We start from the raw sequence: 27,986 nt of genomic DNA, 5'->3' as shown, positions 1-27,986 counted from the left end.
AAACAAGGCACTGATATAGACAGGCTTCCATTCACTCTCATTTTATAAAAATGGATATTCTACAGTTGTAACAGTGTGAAAAAGCCAGCTGGAATGGGCCCTAATGTCATTATATGCATAAGTACAATACACAGGCCACAGGAGGCTGTTAAATTAATCTCGCGTACCTGTGAAAACTCCAGCAGGAGACGCAGCTCCTACACTGCCATCCTGGAAGTGGTCCTCACAGGCCTAACATGAAGAGATGGAGGCATCCTCACTCACGTCCTACGCTGCCAAGAGGGGGGCGCCCCTGCCTAGTAACAGTCTAACTTTCTGTAGTCCAGGCTGCCTGCAAGGTCAAGATGAGGTGTCATCACTGCAAATAGGCAGAGGCCAAGGCCTTTGTGTTTTAGCAGGCAGGAGCTGCCCTTTGAAGCTGGGTTTTAGGAATGGTTTGGGCATTCAGACACACTGCCATAAAACATGTCCAGGGTTAACCGTCTAAAGCTGGACACACATGGCTGTTTAAAGACATGGCGGGAACCTAGCTCATAAGCTAGAACACAATGTTCTAGAGATAAAGACAAGAAGCAAAGGTACCAAAAACTAAATACAAAGCAAATAAAAGTCTGTTGATATCCCAGAAGAGCTGGAGAGATGGCTCAGTAGTTAAACACTCATATTGCTCTTGCAGAGGACCTGGGTTCAATTCCAAGCGCCCACATCAGGAGGCTTATAATCATCTGTAACTCTACATCCTGGGGGGATCCAATGCCTCTGATCTCTGTGGGCATTTGCACTAATGAACATGCTCACACAAAGACACTAAACCCTGCATTTTGAAAATTTTTAAAATCTTTAAATATCCATGAAGACTGACTCAAAGACCATCATCACCACGTGAAGTCAATTTATCAGCAGCTTCTATAAAAGCAGAGAGGGTGGAGGGACATAGCTATCATGGTAATGTAGAGCCCCGGAAGGCTAGTGACTGGTGGACCAGCTACTGCAGCAGAAGACTGCTTCCGTGTGTCACCCGGCTAGTGTGTACAAGGGATTTCAGGGTGCCATGGCCGGTGTCCAGCAGGGCTACTGCCAGCTTCTCTACAAACGACTGTTTTCGAAGAAGGGCATGTTTGCTGCTGCTCAGAGAGCTGTGTACGGCTCTGTGGAACAGTCCACAGCCATTCGCTTGGCACCCTTCACGCAGATGGGAAGGATGTGGTAGCTGGACCCCGAGCACTGGGCATGCTGAGACAGCGGCTGCTGGGACTCCACACCAGCAGTGACCTCATCTAAGAGGTTCACGGGGAGCTGCTTAACTGACTTCTTTCAGGCAGGTCCCCAAGTCCAGGAAGGAAGTCAAGTCATGCCCCAGGTTTGCCCTTTTTCTTACCGTCATTCCTGTACACAGTGAGATAACCGGCACCATTAGCCACCGAGGGCTCTGAACTGAAGTCCATGACAGAGAAACCCAAAGAGAGTGCCACTCAATCAGTCTGTCCCACACGGGCCAATAACACTGTCACAACAACAAACTGCTGTGTCTTCATGTCACACCTCTGCAATCACAACAGGCATCTATACAAGTCATTCCCATCTAACTCCCAACTGGAATTACACGCACTCCCCATCTACAGTCTGTGGAAGCAATGTCCACGTCTCCTTCCATCGGCTCCATAGGAGAACAAATGACCAAATGACCTGCTGTCCCTAAAGATTTAACAGTCCTCAGAACTTCAGAAAATGACTGCCTGCCTCCATGAGACAGAAATGGGATGAAAATGATTTACTTGGTAGCAGGCTCTCCTTCCCGAGTACAGAGAAAGAGCCAAGTGCAGAAAGGCTCCGGGACCCCCGTGGAGAGGACCAAGTGTCTCTCCTCCAGTGGTGTCCATGCTGGAATGTGACAGCAGCACCTGGTGAGGACTTAACACCTGTCAGTGTCTCAACCCCTTGAATGCTGCCATCGTCTCTCACTCGGCTCTTAGGGCAAACTCAGTCTTTTCTTTTTCCCTGGTTGACAAACTCCCTAAATAGGGGATTTTTTTTCTCTTCAAATATGTCAGGTATAACTAAGACACCTAAGGCTGGGTGTAGTAGCCCTCTCCTTCGATACTAGCACTTGGGGGAGTGGTAGGCATGCCCTATGAGTTTGAAGCTAGTCTGGTCTGCACAGTGAGTCCCAGGCCAGCCAGTGCTACACAGTGTGACCCTCCTCAAAAAAAAAAAAAAAAAAAAAAAAAAAACACAACAGGACTGGGGACATGGCTCAACGGTCAAGTGTTCTTACAAAGGATCTGGGCTCAGTTCTCATCACATTGGGTGCCTCATAACAGCTGTAACTCTAGTTTGAGGGAATACATCACCCTCTTCTGGCCTCCAAGAGCATCTGCATGAGTGTGGTGCACATATATACCCTCAGGCATATACACACACATATACACATAAAAACTTAACTAAATAAATCTTTTTTTAAACCCAATGTTGATAAATTAATCAAAAAGCATACTTATTAAAATTTTTCTTACAAAGGAATATTTTGTTTTCCATTTTTATTTCCTGAGACAGAATTTCATGTATCCAGATATCATGTATCATGTTCAAGGCTGGCCTTGAACTTGTCATGTGGCCAAAGATGACCTTTAACTTCTGATCCTCCTGCCTCCTTCTACATCTCAAATGCAGGGATCATAGGCATGCATGTTTAAGTCAGTTTTAAAAGGTGCTGAAGACTGAACCCAGGTCTTCCTCATGCACACTACATAAAGACTCTACCAACTGAGCCACAACCCCGGCCCAAGGACTATTTAGGCAGGCATGGAACAAGGAGAGTAAGCCTGGAATGGTGACAGAATAAGCCAGAGGACAAAGAGTTCGGGTCAATGGAAAGTAATGGACTCAGGTCCACACAGTGCCGGTGTCTCTCACCCCACTGCATCCTGGCCCAGAAGGCAATGCCCTGAGTGCACACAGGAGAGGCCCAGCTGACGCTGGGTTTCATCACTCACCTGTGCCATTGGCTAAGCCACTGCTGCTGGGGTTCTTCCCAGGCTGGCGGTGCCGGCTCCTAGCACTGGGGCTTTGGTCAGTGGTGGCTGTTGTTCTGGCTGAGCCGCCTGAATGTCTGTGCGTTCTGGGGGTTCAGAGGAGAAAGCAGACCGACATAAGGCACTGTGAGAAAGAAAGACACTTCTCCTCTCTTGCTATTTATCAGAAACAAGACCTGCAGTCACTCCAGCTCTGCACTCAACAGGAGCTGGCTCTGAGCAGAGACCCAGGGAAGCTTCCTTCTTGGTAAAAGCCCAAAAGGCAGCTTTGTGCAAACTTTTCCACTTGAAGTAAACAAATCTGGAGCAAATCACCCCCACATCTGAAATAACTGGCAAAATACCCTGTGTCCATCACATTATTTTTACTGGGCTTAAACGTTAGAAATAACAAGAATCCTTGAACAGGCAGTAGATGAAATGGTCCTCCCCTTAGATAAAAAGGGCCCCCAAGCTTACACAAATCAATCTTCTCTACAGCTGGAAGGAGAATTAAGCAGCATGAACCAGTGTACATGTTGGGACATCACCCCTGGAGAAGAGGACTCAACAGCTCTCCAGGTGAGTGAGAGCGACACAGAAGTGGACGTCAGGAGGAAGTTAGCAGAGGAAACCATCTGACATTTTCTCAGAGCACAAAACAATGATGAAAAGTGTGTTTTTGAGCTTGCAGAGTTCCTCCACTCCACTCAGTGAAAGCATCTAGGCCTCTCTGCCTTTGGCTCCCATCTTTAGCTAACAAACATTACTGGTATGCTTGTAGTCATTATTTAATTTGCAATGACGAGATGGTTTAAATCCCATCTACTGAATAAAGACAAGTCTGGTTCTTTCCAGGCAAGGAACCAAAGTCTGAGAGAACAACTTACACAAAGACCAGCAACAGCAGAACTGACCAGAGTGACCCCAGAGGAAATCCCTAGTCACTGAGTTACACCACCATGACCTAAGCCTTGCACATTAACGCACCCTCGCACTCAGCGTGGCCGCTCTGCCGGTGGCTCTATTGCCCACTTACAGGCACGGAAAGAAGCACAGGAAGTTCTATAGAACACATTCTCATGCGGCCCCTCCTCCTCGGCTGGAGGGTGGTGGTGGAATGGGTAGACCTTTGCTGACTTTCTCTGGAGCTACTTTCCCCCGTTACTGAGCAAGTGGCGAGACTTGACCTCTAACAGAGTTCCTTGCTAAAGGAGCACCCACAGGGTCCCCTGGTACTGAGAGCATCTCTCCAGCAGGCTGGCACAGGCCTGCAGCACAGTGGACGGTTGGTTTTGGGAGGGAGGGGTTATAAACCATCCTACCACCTACTTTCTCACTAACAGGTTCTTTTTGGTTTTTTCAAGACAGAGTTTCTCTATATAGCCCTGGCTGTCCTGGAACTCACTTTGTAGCCCAGGCTGGCCTCCAGCTCAAAGATCCGCCTGCCTCTGCCTCCCGAGTACAGGGATTAAAGGTGTGTGCCACCATGCCTGGCTTTCAGTAACGGACTCTAGTGACGAGATAGACATAAGCCCTACCACCAATGGTAACTATCTTGGAAGCTGGGACTAGGGTCGCTTTGTTTCTGCTGTTTGCATTCTTGGATTTTTGCAGCTTCCTTCTCTGAGCTTGCATACTTCTGGTAAGGAAAAGAACCCATAAACGGTTTTAGAGAGAGTAACAGTTGTTCTTGGGCTATGCAGCGTGTGTGTGTGTGTGTGTGTGTGTGTGTGTGTGTGTGTGTGTGTGTGTGCGCGCGCGCGCGCGCGCGCGCGCGCGCGCGCGCGCGCACACAGAACTAGATGTGAGAGCACACATCTGTGATGTCAGTACTCAGTTCGAGGCCAGCCTGCTCTACAAAGTGAGTTCCAGGGGAGCCAAGGCCACATAGCAAGACCTTGTCTCAAAAACTAAAACAAAACAAACAAATAAGTACAGTGAGAGTTATCGAGAACAAGAGAGACCCCGAGACCTAGCAAACTCTGGGGTCCATACTACCTAAAACCAGTACAGTTGTTGAAAGTTAAGAGAGGATTCGGTCTGGCTTTCCCATTCCATCTTATTTTTCCCTGCACTAATTTCATAAATCAAAAGCTGTCAGCCATATCTCAGTCAAAGGAAAGGATTTCAAAGCTCCCACTTCATGGGCAGAACTGTTACTGTGATGCGCTCACTGCAGCCACTCATCAAGAGCAGAAAGCAGACCCCAGCTCCAGAGGGAAAGGCAGTGTTCAGCAACTGTCCAGCTCAGCTCAGTGCATGCGTGTGTTGGGGGCAGAGAGCTTGAGACATGAAATTAGTTAATAAAGGTTTACTCTAACCAAGAATCTCCTTACAAGGACAAAACAGGCCTCCCAGGTTTGGAACCCACAGCCTTCAGGGTAGGTCTCTGTCCCTCAAGGGAGAAGCAGACACATGGGCTTGGACAAATCCTGACTTCTTCCAGGGCCAAGGTTCCTCGTCACTCTGTAGAGCAGCTGGATGTGGACAACAGGGTGGGGCTCAGGACTCTCCTGGCTCCTCCCCACCTCTCTTCCACGAAAGGGCATGTGGTCAGAGTTGAGAGGGAATACTTTCAGAAATGTTTAACCACTAATGATAGCAGCTTACCCGGAATGACAGGCTGGAGCAGGGCCGGGATTAGCCCATAAACCAGGGGCAGCTGGGAGCACTTTGCATGAATTGCTGCCTCCCTGCTGAGAGGGCCAACTGCCACCACCTCCCCCAGACATGAAACACACACACACACACACACACACACACACACACACACACACACACACACACACATATTTTGTCTCCCTCCACCCCTTCTCCCTCTTCTTACCCTTGTATTAACTTTAAAGTAAGACCCTCTCAGGGAGGACAAGGCCTCACTAATTGAGGAAAATCTCTTCAGCAGTTTCCTCTACTGGCTTGCTCACTCAACCCTTAAAAGATGCGATTGTGTCGTGATTACAAACTGGCCCCCTCGCTGAAACCACACACCACAGGCCAAAATAGCGGTAGGACAAACTCAAGGCAATGGGGAGGAGATGGGCTGGCCTCTGCCACAGGCAGCCTGGCTTCAGCTCTGCCAATGACTTCAACCTTGGCTTCGTCCCCCTCCACATTGTGGGGGCAAAGAGGTTCTATGAAGGCCCCCAGGCGGTGAGGAGAGGGCTGAACCACCACGCTAGTCAGGCCAAACTCCACAATGGTTTCGAGTTGCCTAGTTACAGAAACTGAGCTCTGTTTCTGTCAAGTCCTTCCTTGAATGTTGGTAATGTCTTCACCTCAGTTCCTCCCTCAGGAGCTGAAGCAACCAAGCAGTCAAGGCCAGAGCTTAGGATTCTCTCCACACTCCTCGAAGTGGTTCTGAAGCAGAAGTCTCAAGCAACAGCTCTTAGCTCTCATCTCAATCCTGAAACTTTGTACCCTAACTACAACATCTTGGATGCCTTGGGACATCTTGTCTCCCCTTTCATGTTGATCACTGAACTAGATTCAACCATTACCTCTGACGGACAGCCCGGACCCCAGTGAGCTGACACCATGGCAAAACACTGTGACCCGCAGTCTTGCTCCAACACAAGTGCATATCCATAATGCTACTGTGACACACTGCTCTCCCTTGCTCCAACACAAGTGCATATCCATAATGCTACTGGGACACACTGCTCTCCCAAAGACACTGTCACAAATGAAAGGATGGCGCCCTGCAGAGGTAGCTTGGTAATGAAGAGCACCGGTCGCTCCTCCAGAGGCCCCAGGTTTGAATCCCCAGCACTGACACGGAGGCTTACAACTGACTGCAACTCTAGTCCCGAGGGATCTGACAATCTCTCCTGGCCTCCTTGGTTGGGCACCAGGCACACATGTGGTGCACAAACATACATGCAGGCACTCACACATATACATTAAATAAAAACTATTAATTAAAAAGTAAGTTTTTGCCAGGCAGTGGTGGCGCACGCCTTTAATCCCAGCACTCGGAAGGCAGAGCCAGGCGGATCTCTGTGAGTTCGAGGCCAGCCTGGTCTACCAAGTGAGCTCCAGGAAAGGCGCAAAGCTACGCAGAGAAACCCTGTCTCGAAAATCAAAAAAAAAAAAAAAAGTAAGTTTTGAAAAAGAATGAAAAGATGGGCCAGCAAGACAGCTCAGCAGGTAAAGCACTTGCCCTGCAAGCCTGATAACCGGAGTTGGTGCCCCCAAACCCATGTAATGGTGGAAGGAGAGAACAGAACCCCCCAAGGATGTGTGCGCGTGCGCGCGCGCACACACACACACACACACACATAAAATTTTAAAAATGTAAAGGAATTGGACTAGAGAGATGGCTCGGCAGTTAAGAGCACTTGCTGCTTTTCCAGAGGCCTTGACCGAGTTCAGTTCCCACCACCTATCAGTAGTCTGCTCACAAATGTCTCTAACTCCAGCTCCAGGAGCTCTGATGCCTCTGGCCTCTGCCAGCACCTGCACTTATTATGCACATACCCACACGTAAACACACACCTCACATAATTAAAAAATAAGTCTTAAAACATTAAATTAAGCTGAGCAGTGGTGGGGCACAACTTTAGTCCCAGCACTTGGGAGGCAGAGGCAGGTGGATCTCTGTGAGTTTGAGGCCAGCCTGGTCTACAGAGCAAGTTCCAGGACAGCCAGGGCTACACAGAGAAACCCTGTCACAAAAACAAACACAACAAACCATTAAATTTAAAAAAGACAGTCCACAGACTGCAAATGCAGAACTACAAAAGGACTTCCCTATAAAACACAAAGTCTCAAACTCAAAAATAAGCTAGCCCGGTATTTTACAGTAAAAGATGTGGACAGACTCTTCACCAAAGATCTGCAGATACCGAGTGAACACAAGCATGAGGCCCAGCACCCTGAATTCTTAGGAATTGCAAATTAAAACAACAATAAGGTATTTCTGTTGTTTTGTTGTGGTTTGCGTTTCATGTTTTTATTTTGAGACAGAGTCTCACTCTGTAGAAAGGGCTGGCCTCGAAAACAAAGATCCAACCGCCTCTGCCTCCCGAGTACTGGGATTAAAGGCGTGCCCAGCTTACTTCATAACTTAAAAATAATAATAATTTGGATATTTCAGCCACTGCAGAACTATCCCACTAACTGAGGGGAAAAAAGTATGTACACACTTTCTTTTTTTTAGAGGGCAGGTAACTGGTAGTGAGAGAATACCACACGTACACAGAAGGATTTGATAGGATTGTGATTTAGGCAACTCCAGATGCCAAGCACACTGGTCTATCTCAGCAAGAGACCTGGAACATGAGGTTCTTTTGTTTGTTTGTTTGTTTGTTTTTTCAGACATGGTTCCTCTGTGTAGTTTTGGTACCTGTCCTGGATCTCGCTCTGTATACCAGGCTGACCTTGAACTCACAGAGATCCACCTGGCCCTGCCTCCAGAGTGCTGGGATTAAAGGCGTGCGCCACCGCCGCCCAGGCGAACATGAGGTTCTTTGACCTCAGACCTGCTCACTGGAGCAGGAAAGAGAAGTTTAAGGAGCTAAGAACCGATGGCTTTCCTCCAACTTAACGGAACACGCACAGACGCTAAACCATCCTCATCAGCTTATCCGATCTGTGTGATCAGACTCAACACTCCCTGAGAGCCTGGAGTCAAGAGGCCACCTGCTCACCCCACTGTCCTCACCTCAGACTCTTAGCTGGTCACTGTCTTTTAATAGCAGCATGGGAAAAAAATTTAAATGGTGCTGGCCCAGTTTCCAGTAAGACAGAATCAGCAAGAAATGGGCACTTAAAATAGAAGTAGAGGAGACAGAAAGAAGGGACAGAGGGAGAGAGGGAGGGAGCAAACGGTGATGGAGAAGCACCTCCACCACGTCAAGAGGCGTCTATGGGCAAGCCTACTCTCCCCACACTCTTCCGAAAGCTCCTCACTCAAGCACAGATTTAAAAAAGAAAAAAAAAAGGAGGTGGGGGGAGACGTGAATGGAAAGCGGCACAATTATAGCTCAAATGAGACCATCTGAGTCATTCCCAGAGTGATTTCTGGCTCCATTCTACACCCTAGCTTTAAGCTGCCAGCCTCAGAAACGACAGGGAAAAGCAGAGAGAAGACACTGCCAAGTCCATTCTAAATCACAGGAAGACAAGCGACTGACTGCCTTTTGCTCAGCCCGGAGGAGACAGCAATCCTCCAGTGACTGCTACTTCTTGGACTAAGTTCATCCTAAGAGAGAATTGATTGTTCCACATCTACTCTAATTCCAGGTCATATACTGGGCTTCACTGATCAGAAAACTCCAATAAGTGGAGCACACCTTGAATCCCAGCACTCAGAGGGCAGAGGTAGGTGGATTTCTGGTGAGTTCGAGGCCAGCCTGGGCTACAGAGTGAGTTCCAGGACAGCCAGGGCTACACTGAGAAACACTGTCTCGATAAACAAATAAAAGAAGGAAGGAAGGGAGGGAGGGAGGGAGGGAGGGAGAAAGGAAAGGAAAGGAAAGGAAAGGAAAGGAAAGGAAAGGAAAGGAAAGGAAAGGAAAGGAAAGGAAAGGAAAGGAAAGGAAAGGAAAGGAAAGGAAAGGAAAGGAAAGGAAAGGAAAGGAAAGGAAAGGAAAGGAAAGGAAAGGAAAGGAAAGGAAAGGAAAGGAAAGGAAAGGAAAAAGAAGGAAAGAAGGAAAGAAAGAAGAAAACTCCAACACTGCCATACTTGCAAGCCAGATCAAGTGCAGAGCATTAGTGTGTGACTGACTCAGCTCAACAGGGTTCCCCGGAAGGTCCCCGACAGACAGCAACGTGTGAGGCTGTGACACTGTCGGAACTTGCACTGCAAGGGCAGGGGACACTCCCACAGGAACAGACCTGTGGGCCATCAGCCTCCAGGAACACAGAAGAGGAAACTGCAGGGGGCTGGCCTGCAAGGAGAGTTGTCTATCCAATCCCTCTTCTTCCTACTGAAGTGGGTGTGTCTTAGCCCAGCCTCCCATGCCTCCTAGGCTGACAGTTCTAATCCTGAATGGACCACTGGCCAGGCCCTAGTATGGCACTCTATCCAAGGGGTTCTACCTCCACAGATTCAACCAAGTGAGGATCAAAAAGAACTGGGGGATGGAGGTGACATCTGTATTGAAATGCACATAGACTTTATTCTCTGACATTATTCCCTAAATCATTTACATGGCCTTTAGTGGGTATGTGTAGAGGGCATATGGGAAGATGTAGGTAGGTTACACACCAAATGCTACACCACTTTACCCGTGGGATTTGAGTGCCCATAGATTTTAGAGTAGGAAGAACAGGAAATCAGTCCCCAGGGCTAGTGTGAGGCCGCTGTACTAGGGACACCGTGTGTTATTTCTAAATGTTCTATATGACAAGTCACAAAGGTAGGAGGGAGAGAAGAAAGGAAATGTTCAGTGGACAATCCTCCATCTCCTGCCCTCCTACCCAGGAGAATACAGATCTGCTCATCCGCTCATCTGCATGCTCTCCCTTGGACTCTTGACCCACCTGGACCCAAAGCCAAGCCTGAGTCTGAAAAGCAAAAGCATTTTCACCCTCCCACCATGTCCTGCGTCCTCACCACTCCCCGGTGGCCCTCTGATTTTCAAGCCTGTATTTGTTTTCTTGTCAGTTAAGTTTAACATCTGTCTTTGAAAAGGCCCATGAAAGATGTATACCCAGCACCTAATTTGACTTCACAGGAGGCATCTAAAAACAGCCAAATGGCTGAGAAGAGCAAGGGATTGGTCCAGAGCACTGTCGGGCCTGTAACCTGTACACTGTAGACATTAGCCAGTACACTCACCAGCACCAGCACCGCATCTTTAAACACTGAGATTTACCCACAAGGCAGCCTGAAGATCACTGAGCCCAGGGGTCAGAGGCTTGTAAAACTCGACCTAAGGCTAGAATGTCACATTGCTAGGTTTTAGGTATTGTTCTCCATGAAGGCTGACCCTAAACAGCATGTGAAGTGATCTAGTATCATAGCTCACATCAGCAGACTCACACTGTCCACACCAGCTCCAAGCCCTGGTTTGATTGGGCAGGTTTTTCCTAACTGTAATTTTCAAGCAAAGACTAGCACACAATCAAAGGCAAAAACTGAGAGACTTACTATGGTAGGCACAGTTTCTCAAATGACCTCTGCTCCCCTCGCAAAGATGTCTTCCTTACCTGATGCCGAAAACCTGAGTGTGCCCGGGTCACCCACTGTAAGTGACTGCACCAGAAACATAGACACCTTCCATCTTCCCTCAGTGTCGGCCATGTCAGTTCTGTCGGCTGCATTTCACCAAACAGTTCTTGATTTCACTTGATATCGTGGCCATTCACAACCACAGGCCATTTAATTCCAATCTTAATTACAAATGCTAACTCTCCAATCACACATTACATTTTCACAGTTCTTCCTCTCCTCTCTCTCCTCTCTCCTCTCTGTTTTACAAAATGGTTAGAAAAGCCCTCGTGAGGCTCCAGGGTTCAGAGAGGCTCTACTGAAGGCAGAGAGATGCTAAGGACACAACGGAAAGTCTCCGAACTAGACAAGACCTTTCATGAAGCATAGTTCAAGGCGCAGAGGACCGCATACAGGTTGGGTGGCAGGCAGTCTAAGAGTTAGTCTAAAGTGAGTTATGCCAGAGGCAGAAGAACCAGCAACTGATCGGTGGATGGAGGCAGAGACCCTTCCCTGTGTCATTTTCCTGAAGAGGCTCACAGCAAGTACCTGGGTAACAGATCAGTGTGCCTACAACCTCTCGGACTTGAAGTGCTCCTTTTAAATGGTCCAGGCAAAGGAGCTGCACTCCACTGGTCTGGTGTGCTTGCTAAGGTCACAAGCCTGATTTGTCTAATATGATTTTATTTTGTTTGTTTTGAAACAGCATCGATTAGCCCAGGCTTGCCTTTCATTCCCTATGTACCTAAGACTGGCCTTGAACTCAGATCCACCTGCTTCTACCTCCCAAATGTTAGGATTCTGACTTAGAGTTCCTATTGCTATGATTAAACATCATGACCATCAGTAGCGAACTTCTGCCCTCCGGGGTCCTCCCATTGTGCTGTAAGCCTGTATTTAACCTCCTACCCCCTTCAAGAAATGACATTCGACATTTAAAATTTATATATATATATATATATATATATATATATATATATATATATATATATATATATATTTGAATGAATACTGCGAATGTAATCTATGAATACCACAAATGTGATTAATATCATGAGTGTAAGTAGTGAATATCATGAGTGATGAGTGTAATTTAAAAAATAAAGAAAAACAAAACAAAACATCATGACCAAAAATCAAGTTGGGGAGGAAAGGGTTTATTTGGCCTATGCTTCCCCATTACAGCTCATCAGCAAAGAAAGTCAGGACAGGAACCCAAGCAGGGAAGGAACCTGGAGGCAGGAGCTAATGTAGAGGCCATAGAGGAGTGCTATTTACTGGTTGCTTCTCATGGCTTGCTCAGCCTGATTAGCCCAGGGCTGGCCCCACCTACAATGAGCTGGGCCCTCCCCCAGTCACTAATTAAGAAAATGCCCAACAGTTGGATGTTTTGGAGGCATTTTCTCAACTGAGGTCTCAATTTTCTCTCTAAGACTCCAGCTGTGTCAAGCTGCCATCAAACCAGCCAGCACAAATAAGGAGGCAGCGTGCTCCCTAGCTCTCTGACTGACTTGGATCTTCACGGTGTAAGTTATCTGTCTTTGCCTCACAAGCAGCATGAACACCAGGCAGAGCCGCCAGTCCACCTTACTTTGTCCCCAATATTGAGGAACTCAAGACCCCCATCCCTAAGCAAAGTGCTTTCTCCAGCAGGTGACAGAGAGAAAATCAGAGCTCCAGAGCTCCAGAGAGCTGACATGTTTGTCATTCCTGGCCTAAGGACAGAAGGAGCCAAGTGGGAGGTCACGAAGGTGCCGCCATTTCTCAAACATACAGCTGGGTAGTAACACCAGCACAAGCCCTGCACAGTGCCCCCATCTCACCCTCTTCCTTCAGGGCACCTCTCCGGAATCCCTGCCCATCACCACGGGACAGCAGTGCAGGGGCTGCGTCTTTTGTGGGGTACAGGCTTTCAAGGCCCAATAAGCACCCGAAGACTTGGACAACTGTGTATGAGACCTGGCTGTTCTTCAAGGGTTAGAATGCTATTTTCTGGTAGAGTCGGAGTACAGGTCTTCACACATTCTTGCCTGAAACAAGCCTTGGTTTCATGGCAACTCTTCTCCGAGTCTAGGGGCAGCCTTAAAAGCTGCAGGGACCTGAAAAGAATAGTTCATGAGAAAAGTTCAATATAGAGATATCAAGCACAGGGAGAAAGGCCCAGATGAAACAAGAGGAACAGGCAGGCTGCGAGATCCCCACCCTTGTGAAAGGGGGTCAAAGACTGGGAATGGGCCAGGGAGTTAGAAAAAAAAAAACGTTCCCCTCCACCCATGCTCCTGAGCCATGTCCTCACAACCTCAGAGTTGGGGCGCAAAGGAATGTAAACCAGTAGACAAGACCCACCCTGACGTCCTGGCAAGTGAAGCCCAGGAACACAAGGCTCTTTCAGCTCAGCAAAGACTGAGTGAGCTGCGGCTACGTGCAGCGAGGCACTGTCCCGGGCTCCGCCAGGGACACAGACGAACGAAGTGCACACTGCCCTGATGTGGCACTCAGCCTGGAGTCTCACCCCACTCTCCCTGCATACCTCCTCCTGCAAGAAAACCAACAGACTACAGAAGAAGGAGGAATTCCTTCGACTCGATAGTTCATTATTCTCCAAGAATACAGAAAACTATGATGATTTAACTGAAAATAAAACTTGGGGAGGGGGAGGGTTAGGACTGTAACTCAGTGGAAGTGTGCTTAAGCACACTCAATCAAGGATCCAATCTGAGCCCAGCACCCAAACAAACAAACAAAAAATTTTAAAGACAAAAATAGCAAAGACCTTGAGTGGGCCAGTGAGATGGCTCAGGAGGTACAGGCATCTGCTGCCACGCCCAAGGGCCTGAGTTCAATCCCGGGAACCCATATCGGTGGAAGGAGAGAACTGACTCCAGCAAGCTGTCTGACCTCCACACCCACACCATGTACACACACACATGCACGTAACACTATATATTACACATACATGAACACACACATATACATACACACATACTATACATAAATATGAAAAATCATTTTAAAAAACAAACAAAATAATAATTATTATTATTTTGTACCATATTCTACTTTGGGTCTTCATTAATTTCTCTTTTTCCCTCTGTAAGCACACAAAGTAGATTCAATGCACAGAAATGCTACAAATCATCAAAAAGCCAAACAGAGCTAGGTGGTGGTGGTGGTGGTGGCGCATGCCTTCAATTCCAGCACTTGGGAGGCAGAGGCAGGAGGATCTCAGTGAGTTTGAGACCAGCCTGGCCTACAAAGCGAATTCCAGCACAGCCAGGACTGTTTCACAGAGAAGAGAAACCCTGTGTGGGGGTGGGGAGAGTCAACCAGAAAATAATGCATACAGGGAGTGCACAGGACACTTCTTGCCTCTTCACACTGCCAGACTCAGAATGTGGCATCCAGTTATCAAGTGATGAGTGAGTCAAAAACACCTTCGACTCACCAAGACTCTTTTTAGTTTATTTTGGGGGCTTCTTTTGAGAAAGTTCTCTTTTCTTTTTTGAAATGGGTTCTCACTATGAGAGCCAGACTGTTTGGGCCCCTACAGGCTAGGATTACGGGGGCACTCCCTCACACTCCTGCACTCTGGGCTAAACATTCAGGGAAACCAACAGGCAGAACAGACAGAAATTATGAGGCATGAGGATGGAAACAAGTCCAAAAATACCAAGAATCACAGAAACATAAACAGACCAACAGACTACAAAGTTACAAATGGTCACACTGGTTCCTTTTGTTTTAAAATCAGTTAAAGGTTTTTACAAAAAAGTACACCTAAAGTATAAAGCCCCTTTGAAAAGGCTGACCTTAACTGGATGGGGGCAAAGGCCAAGCAGGGTCTGTAAGGTAGCTCTGCAGGTCAAGAGGCTTGCTGCCTTACCCGAGGATCTCAGTTTGATCCCTGGAGCCTACGTGCTAGAACAAGAAAGCAAGCATGGGGGGGGGGGGGCACAGACGACACAATAAATTGGTTGGTGAAAAAAAAAAAAAAAAAAAAAAAAAACACAACATTTTTTTAAAAAATAAGAAAACAATGCCAAGTGGATCAAAAAGCAGCTGGTGGTAGACAGCTTCACTAATGTTAAACCAAAGAATTTCTTACACAAGTTTTAAAATTAGGAGCAGGAGAAACGGTTCAGCATCAAGAGCACTGTAGATCGTGGTTCAGCTCCCAGCACGCACATCAGGTAGCACACACTACCTGTAAACCCAGTTTCAGGAGATCCAAGGCTCTGGTTTCTATAGGCATCTGCATACTGTGGTACCCATGAACTCATGCAGGCATACACATACCATAAATAAAAATATAATTTTAGGAGATTTTTTAAATTAAGGTACAATTTATATATTGTTTATTTAGGTTTTTTTCAAGACAAGGTTTCTCTGTGTAGTTTTAGTGCCTATCCTGAATTTCACTCTGTAGTCCAGGCTGGCCTCAAACTCACAGGGGTCCGCCTGGCTCTGCCTCCCGAGTGCTGGGATTAAAGGCGTGTGCCACCACCACCCAGCCAATTTATCTTTGACAGTCATCATTTGATGACTTGTAACTAATGTGACATGACCACCACCACATCCAGACATGGAGCATTTCCACTGCCCCCAAATTTCTTTCCCCTGGGTCCCTACCCACTGCTGACTAGATTCATCTCTGTCATGTGGTCTTTTCTCAAATGTTATGCAAGTGGAATCACAGAAAATGAAACTTTCTGGGTCTAGTCTGTTATGTTTAACATAATACTGTTTTGGGGGGTTTCCTTGGGGGGGCAGGGTTTTCGAGACAGGGCTTCTCTGTGTAGTTTTGGTGCCTGTCCTGGATCTTGCTCTATAGACCAGGCTGGCCTCGAACTCACAGAGATCCGCCTGGCTCTGCCTCCCAAGTGCTGGGATTAAAGGCATGCACCACCACCGCCCGGCTATAATACTGTTGTTGTTGTTGTTTTTAATGGGTTTCTACCAAGGTGTCACCTTCCTTTTTAAAAAAATGTGTGTATGGATGTTTGTGATGTATGTATGTCTGTGTACCACATGTGTGCCTGATGTCTGTGGAGGCAAGAAGAGCATCACACCCCCTGGAACTGGAGTTGTCTCCTCGAATCTTTGCTCAAAGGTTACCATGATTCCTCTCTTGAATGGCCAATGTATTACTGTCCTCCACTTTTATGGAATACATTGACAGTTTTTTGCATAAATCAAACTTTTGAGAAGAGGCAATACAACAAGTCTTACTAGGTACTCACGATGGCCTTACCCTCCCAAGCACTGGGATTATAGGCATATGCCACCATGGTGTTTAAAATAATAAAGTTCAATGAAATTAGAAAAAGAAAAAGGAATGCTCTGAGATTCCCACCAGCGAATCTGAGGTACAGAGTGTTTATGGAAAGGACTGAGTCCTGGTATTACGAAGTAGGCAGCAGGAGGAGGTTAGGGTGACTGTAACATTGATAGATGCAGGAGGCAGATGCCAGAGGGAGGCACATTAATAAATAAACAGAGAGTAACGATGGCAGGCACAAAGAATTCTGAGACCAGTGTCTTTGCTAAATTTCTATAAGGGTATATAACTTCATGAAACCGTCAAGTGATATAAATTCCAGGTTTTATGGGCTGGAGAGATGGCTTAGAGGTTAAGAGTACCAACTGCTCTTCCAGAGGTCCTGAGTTCAATTCCCAGCACCTACATGGTGGCTCACAACCATCTGTAATGAGGTCTGATGCCCTCTTCTGTATACATAATAAATAAATAAATCTTTAAAAAATAAATAAATAAATAAATCCCAGGTTTTAGTCCTATAGCTACCTTTATCCATTACAAAATGGGGGGGGAGCCTCAAATATTGAACTGTTTTAGCATTTGAAAGGAGTCACTCTACTTAGGCTATTAAGTTGGGCATCACAAAGACAGTCACTAAACCAAACCCCGAATTACCACCTCCATTACCCTTGGTCCTTTCCAGGGAGCTCTGCAGCTCCAGCAGCCCACTGGAGGGTCTGACCTCAGCACACACAGGAGGCTCCACCACCGGTGCCTGCCAGGCTGCTCTCTCTCTCTCTCACCATCCACGTCTGCTCTCTCTCTCTCTCTCACCATCCACGTCTGCTCTCTCTCTCTCACCATCCACGTCTGCTCTCTCTCTCACCATCCACGTCTGCTCTCTCTCTCTCACCATCCACGTCCTGCTCTCTCTCTCTCTCACCATCCACGTCTGCTCTCTCTCTCTCTCACCATCCACGTCTGCTCTCTCTCTCTCTCTTACCATCCACGGCTGCTCTCTCTCTCTCTCTCTCACCATCCACGGCTGCTCTCTCTCTCAGCATCCACGTCTGCTCTCTCTCTCACCATCCACGTCTGCTCTCTCTCTCTCACCATCCACGTCTGCTCTCTCTCTCTCACCATCCACGTCTGCTCTCTCTCTCTCACCATCCACGTCTGCTCTCTCTCTCTCTCTCACCATCCACGTCTGCTCTCTCTCTCTCTTACCATCCACGTCTGCTCTCTCTCTCTCTCTCTCACCATCCACGTCTGCTCTCTCTCTCTCTCTCACCATCCACGGCTGCTCTCTCTCTCTCTCTCAGCATCCACGGCTGCTCTCTCTCTCTCTCTCTCACCATCCACGTCTGCTCTCTCTCTCTCTCTCACCATCCACGTCTGCTCTCTCTCTCTCTCTCACCATCCACGGCTGCTCTCTCTCTCACCATCCACGTCTGCTCTCTCTCTCTCTCTCACCATCCACGGCTGCTCTCTCTCTCAGCATCCACGGCTGCTCTCTCTCTCTCTCTTACCATCCACAGCTGCTCTCTCTCTCTCTCACCATCCACGTCTGCTCTCTCTCTCAGCATCCACGTCTGCTCTCTCTCTCTCTCACCATCCACGTCTGCTCTCTCTCTCTCTCTCAGCATCCACGTCTGCTCTCTCTCTCTCTCTCAGCATCCACGTCTGCTCTCTCTCTCAGCATCCACGCCTGCTCTCTCTCTCACCATCCACGTCTGCTCTCTCTCTCACCATCCACGTCTGCTCTCTCTCTCACCATCCACGTCTGCTCTCTCTCTCAGCATCCACGCCTGCTCTCTCTCTCTCTCTCTCACCATCCACGTCTGCTCTCTCTCTCTCTCTCTCTCACCATCCACGGCTGCTCTCTCTCTCTCTCTCACCATCCACGTCTGCTCTCTCTCTCTCTCTCACCATCCACGTCTGCTCTCTCTCTCACCATCCACGTCTGCTCTCTCTCTCTCTCTCACCATCCACGTCTGCTCTCTCTCTCTCTCTCACCATCCACGTCTGCTCTCTCTCTCTCTCTCTCTCACCATCCACGTCTGCTCTCTCTCTCTCTCTCACCATCCACGTCTGCTCTCTCTCTCACCATCCACGTCTGCTCTCTCTCTCTCTCTCACCATCCACGTCTGCTCTCTCTCTCTCTCTCACCATCCACGTCTGCTCTCTCTCTCACCATCCACGTCTGCTCTCTCTCTCACCATCCACGTCCTGCTCTCTCTCTCTCACCATCCACGTCTGCTCTCTCTCTCACCATCCACGTCTGCTCTCTCTCTCTCTCTCTCTCACCATCCACGGCTGCTCTCTCTCTCTCTCTCTCACCATCCACGTCTGCTCTCTCTCTCTCTCTCACCATCCACGTCTGCTCTCTCTCAGCATCCACGTCTGCTCTCTCTCTCACCATCCACGTCTGCTCTCTCTCTCTCTCTCTCTCACCATCCACGGCTGCTCTCTCTCTCTCTCTCTCACCATCCACGTCTGCTCTCTCTCTCTCTCTCACCATCCACGTCTGCTCTCTCTCTCTCTCTCACCATCCACGGCTGCTCTCTCTCTCTCTCTCTCACCATCCACGTCTGCTCTCTCTCTCTCTCTCTCTGCTGTCAGCCCTGCTCACACCTTCCACACACACCAAGCTGCCCGAGTTTTAACTAAAGAGCCATTCCTCCAAGACCTGTGCTCTTTTCACTGGCTTCTCTCTAGAACTCCCCTTTTAGCCACAAATTTCTAGGTCTGAGAAGTCCTAGAATATCAGTCCTGCATTCTAACTGTGGTCACCTTTATCTTGGCCTGTTGTCCATGCCCAAGAACGGTGTTTGGGGCCAGAAAGGTGGCTCAGCAGTTAAGAACACTGCCTGCTCTTCCAAAGGACCTGGCTTGCAAAGCACCCAATGGCAGCTCACAACTGTCTATAACTTCAGTCCCAGAGGATCAAACACTCTCACATAGACATTTGTGCAGGCAAAACCCCAATGCACACAAAATAAAAAAATAATAATAATAAATGAACATGTTAAAAAAGAACACAGTGTTGAGTCCGTGTCTCTGAAGTTTGGCCTCCATTCTTCTCCCTCCTTTCCCACAGCCAGGCAGCAGGACTCCAGGGAGCCTGCCCAGCACCAGAGCCAACACTGCAGGGGACGTGACACACACCCTCTCTGCGGTTCCTTTCCTCTGAGGATGACACCACAGTTTAAGAGCCCCAGAGTCCCCTCTATCCCCCTCGTCCTCCAGTCTCCTCCATGATTAGACCTCCTAGGTAGCTTGAAGTATTTTTTCTGTCTCTATTCTCCACTGCTCAGGCCCAGTCCTCATTCAATTCTTTAAAAAAAAAAAAAAAAATCCTCTTGCTTTCTGAGGCTAGGAGTCTGTGGCTGTGGCAGCTATGTGCCAGAGACGGATGAGAACTGAGGCCCACACAGATTCTAGACAAGAAGCTAGCAGCTGAAATGGTGACATCCAATGGTTTGGACTAGGTTTAGTTTTTAGTCAGGGTTGCGTGTCTTCATATGGAGGCTTGCCTGGCTCTAGACTGTGGAGGCTTAAAACTATTAAGAGTCAGCCAGGGGGTGGTAGCTCACACCTTTAATCTCAGCACTCAGGAGGATCTTGAGTTCCAGGCTAGCCTGGTCTACAGAACAAGTTCCAGGACAGCCAGGGCTACACAGAAAAACCCTGTCTAGAAAAACAAAAACAAACAAACAAAACAAAACAAGAAAACCCTAAATCATAAAACAAAACAAGCAAAAAAAAAAGGTAAAATATAAATTTCTACAAGGAGAAGAAATCCTCTCAATTGGTTTCTGATTTTAGTCTTAAATGTACTGTACCAGGCATTCCCATGTAGCTCCTCTCCCCCAGGGATGGAAGACTCCCAGCCCCCCTTCCCGGAAAGTTCTGGTATAATATGGCTGCACTGATGAGAAGCCGATACCAACTGCAGCTCTGTTCATAGTTAGTAAATTCAGGACTAACTAAAGCACACTTCAGCCCAGAGATAAATAAAACGTGCTGGATCCAGACGATGGAATACTACTCAGAACTCAACAGAAATTAACTGTATTCCAAGTCAATGAAACTAAACTGAAAACAGCTCCACAGTGAGCAGAATTCTAGAAAAGGAAAAAACACGAAGACAATCAGGGGCCAGAGCCAGGGTCAGAGGGAGCAGGGAGGCCAGAGGCCCCTGTGCGTGTGCCCGGACCGGTGGCTAGACACCCCGAATTTGTCAAAACCCACAGAGCGAACACCACCGAGCCAGAGGCCTAGCAGAAACAATGGCCTCTGAGCGACAATGTGTCACCTGGGCTCCTCTCTACAAAAGGCTTTTACAAGAACAAACAGACAAAAGCAGCTGGCGGCTGGATTGAGGTACATGGTACACGTCATCATAACTAAAGGACTGCCGTCCCAGTGAGCCAGGCTCTCTCACTTTCCCTGCTTTGTGGTACAGAACACTCTACTTGTAGACGGCCCCACCCCGTTTCACTGGGCCAGCAAACGCCTTCACGCTATCTTTACACACTTCACTCTCGCCTGTGCACACACCAGCACTCTGGGTGTGCAGGTGTGTTCACCAGCACTTGGGCGTGTGCACACTATGGGTACTTGTGATTGTTGCCTAGGGTCCTGCTGCAGAGTCCTTAGTATCAGATACTGTGCCTTTCCACCTTTCCGTCGCCATGACTACTGTGAGCTTGGCTTTCAGTGTGTTCACCGCAGAGAGCAGGCTTCCTAACTCTTACATCTACTCAGCTGCTGGGACACATCACCTCTCCCTTGGCTCCTATCCTACAGAGGAAACGCCAACAGCTAGCTATGAAATAAACAGATACAAGTAAGTGAATGTACAGTAATTCCCTTTTATTAATAGGTAATCAGTGCATCAATATGCATATTTAGATGGTACTAATCTCCATAATTACTTTGGAAAATGCCCTAGACGCGGTTCATAGTCTCAACTGCTCAGAAGACAACCTGCAGACTCCCTGGAAGCGGGACTGTGTCTGTTGCCACTGAATGATGAAATGGGTTTATATGTGTTCCTTTCTCCTCCCAGCAACACTAATGAGACTGTAGGCACATTTCAGGGAAGCAGAAAGGTGCTAACCTCCATTTCAGGCTGGCAGGGTAACATCTCCAGGTCAGCTTTGGTCAGTGCCATGGAAGAAGGACAGCAATAGCCAGCAATAACTGGAAGGATGCCCAGTGCCCGAAGGCTCGACTCCCAGAGTCCCTCTCCCCTGTCAGCCTTGCTTCCCTAGTCTCCCCTGCCCCCCCCCCCCCAGGGCTTCCCAGCAGACTCACCCGCCCAAGTTTATTTATTTGTCTTTCTGTTCTGGGATCCGCTGTCTGCAGACACAGCCCGTGAGCTAGTCAGAGCTCACCAGAGACTCTGGGCTGTAAAGGCTTCCCAGAATACAGCTCCTCAATCTGGGGTCGGGGTGGGGGGTGGGGGGAAGGCTACTAATGCCAAGGCAAGGGAGCTAATAAATCTAAGAGGTTTTCGTCATAGCAAGGCACAAAAGAAGTGTCACAGAGGGAGACGGAAAACCATTACAAGGAGGTCCCAAAACGGTCACAGTAAGAACGTCACTGGGAGGAACATGTTCAAATGCAGATGTGAACTAAAGTTAGCTGGAAGGAGCTGGGCAAACTCAAGGCCTTCAGCTCTCCATCCCTCACACACGTGTGCGTATGGAGTGCTGGGGGTAGAGCTGGATGCTAGCGTGCTTGCCTGACATGCCCAAGGCTCTAGGTTCAGCTCCCAGATCAGAAAACAACCAGATATACACATAATAAAGGACAACAAACTGAGCCCACATACCCAGCTTCCTAACCAAGTCCCCTTATAAAGACCTATTAATGAGAAGCTCCACCATGCCTGGTAACACAGGCCTGTAATCCCAACTATTTGGGAGGCTGAGGCAGGAGGATCACAAGTTCAAGGTCAGTCCCAGCTACAAGAGTGAGTTGAAGGTCAACTTAGATAACTTGGTGAGACTCTATCTCAAATAAAATAAATTAAAATTTAAAAAGATGGCGGGCAGCAGGGGTACATTTAGATCAATAGCAGAGCACCTGCCTAGAATACATAAACCATTCCGTCCCTAACACTGGAGAGGAAAAACAGCAACTTTATGAAGCTAGAAGTAAATAGAGACACTTTCTTTTTTTGTCTCATTTCCTCGTCTATGGAACCTTCACAGACCTTCCAGCAGAAGCCGGCATTCATGTCAGAGGGCCCCACAAGGCTGGGCCAGGAAAGAAAGGGCCCCACGCAGACAGTACTGTTGGCTGGATTTCCTCTGCCATCACTCACCTCATACAACAGAGAGGAAGAAAGAAAAGAGAGGATCACAGGTGACCAAGAAACAGCAAACCACAATGAGAATCCAGACAAGCCCGGCTTTCCAACTTCAGCCTGGAATTTCACAACCATTGCTAACCCACAGGGAAGCCCAACGAAGGCAGCCAGTTCCAGTACAGACCCTTCCATTGGGTTCCTCTCCCCTCCATACACATCTATCGTTGGGTCTCCTTAGCTCCTAGGATCATGTGGCATGTCCTGAATGTCTGGACAAAGGAGGAACCCCCAGCCCACAATGCTCAGCCTTGCACCTGCAATCATTACTGGTCCCCTCTCTTGCATGCATCTGTCTGCTCCATGAAACTCTCTCCCACCACTAAGATTAAACTCACTATAAAGACCCTGCATGGGGCCCTGAACGATGGTGCACAGCACCAGGGACATGGGAGTCCTTGCCAACCTGAGCCCAACCTTCCCGACTCTGTGACCAGCCCTCTCAGGCCACCAAGATTAAGTAGGCCCTGAAGTTACCTGGAGGGGGCAGGCTTTCACCTGGACTCTGTGCCCCCATTGAACTCTGAGGTCTGAGATTGTAAGACTAAGGTGGTGCTGGCCTTTTGTCCTAGCAGGAGGCAGAGGCAGGCAGATCTCTGAGTTTGAGGCCACCCTGGTCTACAGAATGAGTTCCAGGACAGCCAGGGCTGCACAAAGAAACTCGGGGGGTGGGGGGGGGGGGTGGGGGGGGTGGGGGGGGGTTGGGGGCTAGATTTCCTAAGAGGCCAGCATGGAGCATCCCCTTAGAAATACTTGCTAACCTGTTACACAGGAAACCAGGTTATGTAGGTAGCTATTACAGAACCTTTGGGAATCTGAAGTCTGTCTTGAAGAACATACAATAATTCAGCCCCAGTAGCCCTGGGGCTCAGTTTCCTTAGGGTGGCAGGTGGTACTTTTTATTCAGTTATTGTATTGTGAAATATACCCGTAAGCCTAGGAAAATGTACAACACATCGTCAGTGTTTAAGAAAAAGAGGAACATTCAGAAATGACCACACAGGCTAAGAAACAGCATGATGTTAGGCATACTTTCTTTGCAGCCTTTCTTATTCCTATGTCCTTGAGCCAAAATCAACCATTCTCTTGAATTCAAGATTATTTTTCCCATCCATTTTATTTTACTTGTCTTTATTGAAGCACAGTCTCCCTATATTGCTCAGGCTGGCCTCAAATTTCTGGCTCCAGTAATCTGACTGTCTCAACCTTCCAAGTGGCTGGGACTACAAGTATATACCTTTGAGCCTTGCTTTTCTCACCAAGTTTTTATACTTTTACCTATGCATGTATCCATTAAAAAGGTATTTGTCCAGGTTGGTGAGATGGCTCAGCAAGCTAAAGCACTTGTTACCAAGCCTGGTGACATGAGTTAGATCCCCAGAACCCATATGGTGAAAGAGAATTTACTCCGGCAAATTAGCCTCTGACCTCCACGTGAAAACTGTGGCACTCTAGCCGGGTGGTGGTAGTATCACACGCCTTTAATCCAGCACTCGGGAGGCAGAGACAGGCGGATCTCTGAGTTCGAGGCCAGCCTGGTCTACAGAGCAAGTTCCAGAATAAACAAGGCTACACTCTGTCTGGAAAAACCAAAAGCCAAACAAACAAATGGAAAGGCATTGCTAATCCAGATGTGGTGAACATATATGTGCATTTTCCACACTTGGGAGGTAAAAGGCAGGAGGATTAGGAGCTCAAGGCCAGCCTTTGATATATGAGTTCCTGTCAGGAAGGAAGGGAGGGAGGGAGGGAGGGAGGGAGGGAGGGAGGGAGGGAGGGAGGGAGGGAGGGAGGGAGGGAGGGAGGGAGAAAGGAAGGGAGGGAGGGAGGGAGGGAGGGAGGGAGGGAGGGAGGGAGGGAGGGAGGGAGGGAGGGAGGGAGGGGAGAGAAAAGAGATTACAGAATCTAATCTAGCCTCTTCTCTTTTTTGAATGTGTACATGTTCATGTGTGCAGGTGCACGTGTGCAGATACATATGTGTGAAGGCCAGAGAATAACTTCCAGAATGCTTTATACCTCTTTTAAAACAGGGTCTTCCACTAGCCTGAAGCTCCCAAGGTAGGCTAGGCTGGCTGGTCAGAGACCTCCTGTTTCAGCTGGTCCTCACTACTGAGATTACAAGTAACACCACGCCCAGAACTTTTATGAGGGTGCTGGAATTAAACTGAGGTCCTCATGTTTGCAAGGCTCATGCTTGAGGCATCCTTTGAGCCTCAAGTTAAGTGGTATCAGTGTGTCTGACCCAAAGCTTCCAAGTCCAGCTAAAAGAAAAAAACAAGGAAGTAGTTACTAAGCACTAAAGAAAAGAAACCAGTTTTGGAAGGGAGAAATGCTGAGGCATCCCTGCTCGAGCTAGTCACCACTGAAGAGATTCTGTTCCCTCCAGTTCTGGATCATTCTTTTGTTAATATAATACTTGCCAAACACATTACAGGTCCTAATCCTGTATATATTACATCTCACAAGCCATCTAGCACAGCAAGTCACAGAAAATGTGACTGGTCTTCAATTGAGGTGACACCTTAGACAAACCAGGAGAAATGAGAACAGAGAAGCGGCATCTCAGCATCTAGAGAAACCAGGGTCTCAAAGGCAAAGGTCCAAACATCCTCTCTCTCTTGCCAACAAGTTCTGGTCACCTGAACCTCATAAAGCCACAAACAAACCAATTACGAAGCTGACCTCTGCCCTCAAGGGGATCTGTCAGATGCTGTGGACACTGGCTGGAACACAATTCTATTTCCCAAAAGCATTATTCTGTACCCTCTGGGATTTGCATGGGAAGATTTCTAACAGCAATTTTCCTACTGTAAGAAGATAATATTCACAAACTACATTCATAAGATTCTCTTTCTGAAAATGTCTGGGGATTTTGTACATTGCAATAAACACTAAACACATCCTCCTCCTCCTCCTCCTCCCCTCCTCCTCTTCCTCCTCCATCACCACCACCATCTATCCAAAACATTTAAAACTATTCTCTTGCCTAGGAATTCAGTTGCCATGGAAATGAGTTTAGAGCTCAAATTCAGGTATAAGAAGGAATAGTAAGCAGAATCACATCATTCTCAATAAGCATAACAAGTGTAAATGAGCTCAGACCCTCAGCATAGAAGGTTTTAACCAACATGAAAATGAGAACCATCAGCCACCCCCCAAAAGAGAAATGCAGTCAGAAAGTTTCCATCCAAAGAACCATGTTCTCCATGCATTGGGACCACCACAGCCCCTGATGGGTAAGAGAAGGTCAAGGTCTAGTCAACAGGTCTTCTCTTACCCGAATGCCAACCTGGTCAGCCCCAATCTTTGTCAGTCTACTGCTGACTCTCCTAAGAATGCAGAGCACTGTACTCCCCCAAGAACCCCTTAGCAGACCAAATCAGGGATTAGAAAATTTCAAGGTTCTAAATGTGTGTTTTCCATAGCTTCAAGCACCTTCCCAGGGCCATAACCAACAGGAGGTACCTACCGAGATCTGCCACCAAAGCAGTTTGTACTGGGGGGCTGGTGCCGAGTCTCTGGAGCTATAGCAGTCCCGCTGGCTTCTCTCGAGGGGGGCTGTGAGCCTGGATCAATCACAAGACAAGACAGAAATGTTGAGAAATTCAGCCCTTGTTGGAGAGCTGGCCACCAGGCAGAGAACTCGCTCTGGATCTGAGGAGTTACCCACCATGATGGGACAGGGACATCTTGGCAGCTGTAGGCACCCAACAAACTACTCCTTGTGGAGTAGAGACAATCATGTGAGATGACACAGATGGAACCCAAACCTAGAAAGCAATGTCTTTTCTCCAATATACTCAAGAACATCCCAGACACTAACAGGTAGACTGCCGTATCCACCAGATGAACTCCCACCTCTCAAAGGTAGGACCAAGTGAGCACACAAAATGGGGGCATTTTCCACAGTGCAAACAGAGCTTGCAAAGCCAAAATAGATGATGTCACTCTCACCTAAAAGGTTTTCCAATGACTACTTGAGGCTCAGACAGTATATCCCAGTGAGTGAGTTTGGGTGACAATGAGTTCAAGGCCAGCCTGACAATACATTAAGATCTTATCCCAAAAACAAACAAACAAACAGAAAATCATGCATATATGGAACTGTCAAGATGGTTCAGTGGTTAAGAACAATTGTTGCTCCCAGAGGACAAGAGTTTGATTCCTAGCACCCACATCAAATGGCTCACAACCATCTATAATTCAAGCTTAGAGTCTCTCCTTCTGTACTCTGGGGGCACCTACACACATGTGGCATACACACACATATTCCACAAAAAATGAAAATCAATGTTTAAAAGTATGCATATATATGCAACATAAAGGTAGAAGTGAAAGGCTGGGAACAAAGGAACTAACTAGAAAATGGTGAGGAGCAGGTGAAGGAGCATGGGGGTAGAGAGTGCAAAAAAGACATTATACATGCTCATGAAAATGGCCTTATGAGGGGTTGGGGATTTAGCTCAGTGGTAGAGCGCTTGCCTAGCAAGCACAAGGCCCTGGGTTCGGTCCTCAGCTCTGGAAAAAAAAAAAAAAAAAGAAAATGGCCTTATGTAACCAATACTCTGTATGAGTGAAGAAAACAAAAAATAGCGCGCACCAGAGAGATAGCTCTGCCAGAATTGTGGCACTTGTCACCACGCCTGACAACCTGGGTTCAACGCCCAGATCCCTCAGACAGAGTCAGTTCCCACAAGTTGTCCTGGGACCTCCACACATTTGTCCCACACGATAAATTTTCTTAATGTAATAACAAAATGTTTTAAAAAGGAGGCCAGCTGAGGTAGCACTGGTCTTTAATCGGATGGGTCTCTGTGAATTTGAGGCCAGTCTGGTCTACATAGTGAGTTCTAGGTCAGCTAGAGCTACATAGTGAGATCCTGTCTAAAAAAACAAAAAACACGCAAACAAGCAAACAAAAACAGCAGAAGCCAGGCATGGTGACGCACACCTTTGAGAAGCAGAGGCAGGTGGATCTCTATGAATTCAAGGCTGACATGGTCCACACAGGGAGTTCCAGGACAGCAGAGGTTATATAAGGACACCCTGAAGACAGAGGAGGGAAAACAACATCCTTGGGCAGCCTTCTGTTTCTCAGGGTAATGTTCACCATCCTGACCATGGGCTCTGAGGTGTCGTGCTCGGAGTTAGACCCACCTCTCCACCCTTACTTACCTTGCT

General features: G+C 47.8%; 1 protein-coding gene across 2 annotated transcripts in view; it reads right to left on the bottom strand.

Annotated features, from left to right (window-relative positions):
• The window catches only part of Wwp2 (WW domain containing E3 ubiquitin protein ligase 2), a 139,206-nt gene that overhangs the window by 63,053 nt on the left and 48,167 nt on the right, over positions 1 to 27,986 (bottom strand). For both annotated transcript variants that reach the window (XM_006974134.4, XM_076572126.1), the window contains exons 6-7: positions 26,275 to 26,371; positions 2,994 to 3,118 (exon numbers count right to left, since the gene is read on the bottom strand). In XM_006974134.4, the coding sequence (XP_006974196.1) occupies positions 2,994 to 3,118; positions 26,275 to 26,371 (222 nt within the window). The remainder of the gene's footprint in view (positions 1 to 2,993; positions 3,119 to 26,274; positions 26,372 to 27,986) is intronic.

This window comes from Peromyscus maniculatus, chromosome 5, assembly GCF_049852395.1.
Source record: "Peromyscus maniculatus bairdii isolate BWxNUB_F1_BW_parent chromosome 5, HU_Pman_BW_mat_3.1, whole genome shotgun sequence".
NCBI lineage: Eukaryota > Metazoa > Chordata > Mammalia > Rodentia > Cricetidae > Peromyscus > Peromyscus maniculatus.
This window is presented reverse-complemented; position numbering and strand designations above follow the sequence as displayed.